The following is a 6,960-nucleotide window of genomic DNA, read 5'->3' on the forward strand; positions in this document are numbered from 1 at the left end:
GAGAGCACTAAGCTTTATCACTGCCACCTGCTGCTCAAATAGCCGTATTTCCAATAATTAAACATTCCCACACAAGCTAATATTCCGCAAAAATCTCACATCACAAAGCGCCGTTCTGTCTCCCTTCATTTCCCATTTTCCTGAAGTGCTTTTCAAGAAAAATTTAAAAAATAACTCACACAGATCCAAAAAGGGAAGCCTTTTACTAAGACCAGCCAACACGGCAGAGGCTTTCTCTAGAACTCATGCAATACCCAAACAAAATGCTCTGTCTTCTTGGTGCTTGGGGGGGGGGTCAACAGTGGGAGGGCTTCTAGTGTCCTGGCCTCACTGGTGGACCTCCTGATGGCACCTGGTATTTTTGGCCACTGTGTAACAAAGTGTTGGACTCAATGGGCCTTTGGCCTGATCCAACATTGGCTGCTCTTTTAAAGAATTTCCCTCGCTCACGCCCATGTGCGTTCCCACGCCTTCCATTGGCCAAGAAAAAACGTGCGTGACCCTGCGGCTGTTTTTTCGCCTCCTCTTCCCCCTCCCCCCTTCTCCGTCGCTCCTTGATGATGAAAACTCCAGCTGGCGTCCAAAACAAAGTGCGCAGCTAAACACAACGGGTATAGGCTGTTTCTGCCGCGCATGCGCAGTTGTCATCGAAGTCTCCCTTTTCTTTCCCCACCCCTTTTCCCTGTCTCTTCGTTGGGGGGAGGGGACAGCTAAGGTCTAGTAGCGAAAACCCCTCCCCCCCCCCCTCCGGGTTAACTGACAGCGTGACCGGCTTCGGCCGCGTCCCTCAACAAACATAGGAAGGATACAGGAGGACCTTCGCCGGGCCGGGCGCTCTGAGGCGACGAAGCAGCAGAGGCCTGGTTGCCGGCGAGCGGCTCGTAATCGAAGCGGGGAGGGACGGAATGACACAGGGACTTGGACAGCAGGTCCCGCATAGGCAATCATAAGGGGGCGGCGGCTTCTGATGCGTTCCTATCGCCTCAGGGCAGGGGCCAAGAGACGCCGGCTAAGCCCTACCTGAGGCGCCCTTTATGTTATTGGTCACCCACCCCCTGTAACCACCCGCTGGAGGCTGAGCTGCTTTCTTCGCTCCCGGGGCTCAGAGCGACTTTCACCCCGCCACAGGCACGGAGTGGGAAAGGAGGCGGCGGCGGCTCCCTGGGCTACGGCCGGCCTAGCGAGCTCCGGGCAGGGCAGGCTGAGAGGAAGGTGGGTTCAGGTTCTTGGATGCCGAGGGTGCCTCTCGTGGGGTCCGTTCCCTGCAGCTCCAGCGCTAGAGACGGCGGGGCATGAGCCTGCCGCAGCCCGAGGGTCAGGAGGAGGAGGAGGACGGCGGCGAAGGAGAAGAAGACGATATGGAGCCGCCGTCGGACGAAGCCCTGTCTGCGTGGCCTGGCGTGGAAGTTGCCGTGGACTCCGCGCTGGTTGGGTGCCTGCTGAAAGAAGAAAAGGAGAACGACGCCCTCGGGAGCTGTGGCCACCGCGGCTGGGAGCAGAACCTGAGCCCCGAACTACAGCAGGCGTATCGGATTCTGAGCGAATTTCTACTGGAAAAGCACCGGCCACTGACAGCACCTTTTCTGAGACCCGTTGAGGGCGAGCTATGTGAAATCGCCTCTTCCTCTTCCCAGAAAAACAGCGGGCATCAGCCGTCCCAAGAACCTCAACAGCTGACGTTGCTGAAGATGGAGGAGAAGTTTTCTGCCGGGCAATATACCGGGATCGCGGATTTCGTGGCGGATTTTCGATTGATGCTGGAGACCTGCTATCGGTTGCACGGGGTGGATCACTGGCTCTCCAAGCAGGCCCAAAAGTTGGAGATGATGTTGGAGCAAAAGCTGGCGTTGCTATCTCGGTAGGTGTAACCAAGACGTCCTTTTTGGTACTGGGCTAGCAAGAAGAAAGGTTATGATGATGTGTATGCTGTATGCAGAATAGAACAAATTGTAACTTATTTGACAGCGTAAGTTATATCTATGCACTTCTTGATTCAGGTTTGGATACACCAATACCTGTATTTCTAAGACTGCTTAGCCAAGAATGCTTACTAGGGAGTATGTCCCATTGAATTCAAGCACTTTGGTGGTGAGGCAATATACAAACAAATTATTAAGCAAGTTCTGTCTTATTTCTGGGTAAACATGCTTGGGATTGTCCTGCTGGTCTGGTTATTTTTTTTTTTTATGATTTGTTATAGAACTTATTTGAGATGCTGCTCCACTTAATGTATAGCATCAGAAGCATTTGTTTTCATGTTTGCTGCATATGAAGGTTTTGTCTGAAAACCCTAATCATGAATATAGGAAGCTAGCTGACTGTTATCAGAAATCAGGCTGAAATCTTTCTCAGGTTAGCATTCACATGTTTGAGATAACTGTATGTTCAAGTCAGACTAATTATAACACTAAAATACAAAGCACAAAATAAGATCTTAGGTTTAATATGTGGTTGGCTTGTGGCTTTAAAAAATAAAGCAATGCATGGACTAGGAATTGAAATTTGCAGTCATGATTGGTAGTGGTGGAAGGTGCCATAAAGCAGTCGACTTATGGCAACCCTGTAGGGTTTTCAAGGCAAGAGATGAACAGAGGTGGTTTGTCATTGCCTGCTTCTGTATAGCAACCCTGGATTTCCTCACGGCTCTCCCATCCAAGTACTAACCAGGGCTGACTCTGCTTAGTTTCCAAAAATCTGATGAGGTTAGACTAGCCTGAGCCATCCAGGTCAGCACAAATTTAGGACTACAGCATGTAATTATTTTAGAGGGAAAGGATGTGCTTCTGTGTGGTATAATCATTTGTTTTGGGGAGAGCATACACATTGCTGAAATACTGAACTGAAGAACTGAACTGAAGAACTTGATCTATCTCCTCTGCTGTGTGTCTAGTTAAGAAAGCAGGCATTTCTTGCTTAAGGCATCTTTTATTTACCTCTCCCCACTGCAACTGTGCGTTTGTTAAGTAAGCCTGTGATACTTTCCACAAATGCACTGGAGTCTCTAAAAGTAAAATACCCAATCATGCACATAATTAGGTAACTGTATGGGGCAGAAGTAAGTAAAGTTGGACTGGGCTTGTTCAGGTGCAAAAAGGACTATATAAGTGGATGGCCATCACAGTTGAATGAGAAAGAGGGTGTTGTAGGGTTTACTATTCACTGGCCAGCTTTACAGAACTGTTGAAGATAGGAGTACTATTAGCTGTACTGACAGCCAATGCTCCCTCTAAGCTATGGAGTCCTGTGAGCAAAAATTGTACTTTGTGTGCTACTGGCATTTAAGTTGTGAGCAGGTGATTTGGCTACTGCATAAATTAGTTTGCTCTGGAGACATCTTTTCTGAGCTAAGACAAAAATGTGTGAGCCAGAGGCTAAAATGACTGTGAGCTAGCTCACACTGACTCAGCTTAGAGGGAACTCTGCTGACAGCATATTTGGGGTAGTTAAGGACTGATACTAGTGACTACATGCTTGGTGGCATCTTGATATTGCTATACCTGCTGCTGTCTGCAGTTAGCAAGTTGGATGATTGCAGGTACCACCACACACAAGATCAGTCTTTCCAGACTGAATTTAAGGTGCTGGTTTGGCCTTTAAAGCCCTTCATGGCTGTAACCTACATATTCAAATGACCATCTCTCCTTGTATGAGCATGTGTGCAACTCCATTCCTCCCAGCAATTTTTTTTCTCTGTGCCCTCCTATGTGATGGCTGGTTCTAGTATTTCAGTAGTTGTGCAAAGTCTTTGAAACAGGCTTGCATTTGATGAAAATATTGCCCCTTCTCTGACTGTTTTTTTCAAAAGTATGTAAGCTGCATCATTCCAGGGGGCTTCTTTTCTTATTTTGCTGCTGTTTATATTGGAGATGGATTACTGTTGTGATGGTGACGTAGGTTATTATCATTATGTATGCACTTGAGCATTTTATTGTAATCTACCTTGGACCACTACATAAGGAAAAGCAGAATAAGGATTTTAATAAAAACAACGTGCCCCTGCAAGCCCACAGAGTGGAGTGCAGTGGTGCAGCAGTACTCAGTTCCTGGAAAGTGGGCAGTTTCTTTAGAATTCAGAAATGCAGGGTCATGGTACATGTTGGCACCAAATGTAGCTGTGTGGTCCTGGAGGAAAAATTTAGGCTGGTAGTCAGGAAACTCAAGGACAGGACCCCAAGGTAGCCTTCTCAGGATGATTTCATCACCGTTGGCCCAATATTAAATAGAGCACACTTTGTTTGTGATAACTCTATCAAAGTTGTGGAAATGTAAGGGTTTTGTGATACTTATATCAAAATTATAGAGATGTAAGAGTTTTGTGTTTGTGGCTGGATGGGTCAACACAGGCAACTGAATGTTAACCCATACAACAAAATTCCTTGCAAGCTGAAAACTTAGCGAAGAGAAAGGTTCTAACCACTTTCTGCAAAGATAGAGTAAAACTTGAAGGGAACTTTTCACATAGAGAAGCCCTTATTTTTTAACATCCAACCTAATAGAGTTGTGAAGAAATTGAAAGCTTGCATGCTGTTTTTCTGTCATAATTCTGACTTGCAAGTCCTTTCCCTCACTAAAGATACACAAGGGCTGGTGAATCTCAGATAGTAGTGGAGAGAGAGAATCCTATATTCTCAGAAGTATTATAGTAATTGAAAGAATAACAATATTAAGTGTGTGTGTTTGGGGTTGCAGGGTATTCTGTAGTCACATGGTTCTTTTTGTGGTTGATGGGAACTGCAAATGTGGCTCTCTGCAATCCTCAGAATGAGTACCACTGCAATACAAAGGTAGAACACCAGCAGGGGGTTGGGGGCTGTCCACTGTATTGCACTGCTTGTAACATGTATGACCATCTGCCAACTGGACAGAAGTCATGGGTGTGTGCTCAGTGCAAGGAGCTCCTGGTTCTCAGGGAACGAGTTCACACCCTCAGGGCCAAGCTGGCTGACCTGGAGAAGCAGAGACAGTCAGTCAGACACATGGATAAAACTCTCAGGGACTTGTTAGATGTGCCCTACTCTGAGAATGGCAGCCTTGCCACTGTCAAGGAGCATGAGGGTCATGGGGAAACAGGGCACTGTGCTGATGAAAAGGGGAATGTTCCCTCAGAAGGGACCCCTTCTTCAATTGGTGAACTGGTATCCTTTCGCACCAAGGAACCATCCCTAGGCAGGGATGGAGGGAGTCTCTTGGTAGTTGGTGATTCAGTCCTTAGGCATGTAGATAGATAGGTTGCAAACCTGTGTACTGATTGCATAGTGACTTGCCTGCCTCGTGTGAAGGTAGCAGACATTACATTTGGTCTAGAGAGGCTGGTAGACAGTGTTAGGGTCGGTGGTCATGGTACATGTTGGCATCAAATGTAGCTGTGTGGTCCTGGAGGAAAAATCTAGGCTGCTAGTCAGGAAACTTAAGGACAGGACCCCAAGGTAGCCTTCTGAGAAGTGCTGCCTGTTCCACACGCAGGGCCAGCTAGGCAGGCACATATTAGTGGGTGGATGAGATGGTGGTGTGGGGAAGAAGGGTTGACATTTGTTAGGCACAGGGATGCTTTTTGAAACAAGCAGGACCTGTACAAAAGAGACGGTTTCCGCTTGTCCTGAGAAGGAACCAGGCTGCTGGCGTTTAAAATTAAAAAGGTGGCAGAGGACTTGTTAAACTGAATCTTGGGGGAAAGCCAACAGGAGATGAAATGTCTCTGGTTCAGGATGGCTCATCTCTAAGAGATGAAGATGTAACTGTTACTGTTCTAGGGGGAAATGGATTAGGACTGGCCACTGAGAATGTCACAGACAATACTCTGCCTCACAAGGTCCAGAAACCACAGAAGTAAGGTTCCAGGCCTAACATATCTGGGAGATTATAGATGTTTATATACAAATGCTACAAGTATCCAAGGTAAAATGGAGGAGCTGGAGCGCTTAGTGTCAAAGGAGAACATAGAAATTGTGGGTATTTCATCAACTTGGTGGGATGAAGATAATCAGTGGGATTCAGTGATTCTTGGATATAAATTATATTGGAAGGAAAAGGTCAGAGGTGGAGTGGCTCTGTATGTCAGATTGAGAATGTAAGAGAAATAAATTCACTTACAGAGACTCTGTGGGTGGAAATAGTCTGCCCAAAAAGAAACTTAATTCTGGAAGTTTATCGCCCACCAGATCAAAGGTAAGAGGATGATTTAAAAACAGCAAAAGAATTAAGGAAAGCAGCTAGATGAAATAATTGTGTTGTAGGTGATTTAAAAGCACACATTGATTGGGTCGATATGTGTTCAAGTCAGGAGAAAGAGTCATTGGCTAACATGGTAAGAAACTCGGCTCAAATACATGGTATATCTATAAATCAAATAGAATATAAAATTAGTCTATTTGCTGATGATTTAGTTTTGTATATTTCTGAACCGCAAACTTCAATTTTATAATTAGAAAATATATTATCAACTATTAGTTTGTTAGCAGGACTTAATGTTAACCAATCTAAAAAGGTCCTATATCCTATTAATTTGTCTAGGGAAAGTGAACACTATATAAAAACTCATTTTTCATATCAATGGTTGACAAAACCCTGGAGTTATCTGGGTATTAAAATTCCGCGTCAATTGAAGGATCTATGGGTATTAAAATTCCGCTTCAATTGAAGGATCTATATAAAGTAAACTATCAGGAGTTATTGCAAGAAACTTCAAATCTATGCAATAAATGGAATTCATTAGCTTTAACATGGTTAGAAAGAATCAGAACACTAAAAACGTTTATTTTCCCCAAATTTTTGTATTTGTTTCGGACACTTCCAATTTGGATCCCAAAAGCCACATTTCAAAAATGGCAAAGCAAATGGAGAAAATTTGTTTGGTGTAATTGCTCAGTGAGGGTTACCTATTTAACATTACGTAGACCACCTCAATATGGTGGTCTCTCAATGCCAGATCTTAAGCTGTACTATGAAGCCTCTAAATTGTCT

The 6,960-nt window shown here is 45.1% G+C and overlaps 1 protein-coding gene across 1 annotated transcript in view; it reads left to right on the forward strand.

Annotated features, from left to right (window-relative positions):
• The first annotated feature begins 1,225 nt into the window (after positions 1-1,225).
• The window catches only part of KIAA2026 (KIAA2026 ortholog), a 72,881-nt gene continuing 67,146 nt past the window's right edge, over positions 1,226-6,960 (forward strand). The window contains exon 1 of the mRNA XM_015407472.1: positions 1,226-1,858. Within this exon, the coding sequence (XP_015262958.1) occupies positions 1,293-1,858 (566 nt within the window). The 5' untranslated portion in view covers positions 1,226-1,292. The remainder of the gene's footprint in view (positions 1,859-6,960) is intronic.

Source organism: Gekko japonicus, unplaced genomic scaffold (genome assembly GCF_001447785.1).
Source record: "Gekko japonicus isolate JY-2015 unplaced genomic scaffold, Gekko_japonicus_V1.1 scaffold667, whole genome shotgun sequence".
In the NCBI taxonomy this organism is placed as follows: Eukaryota; Metazoa; Chordata; class Lepidosauria; order Squamata; family Gekkonidae; genus Gekko; species Gekko japonicus.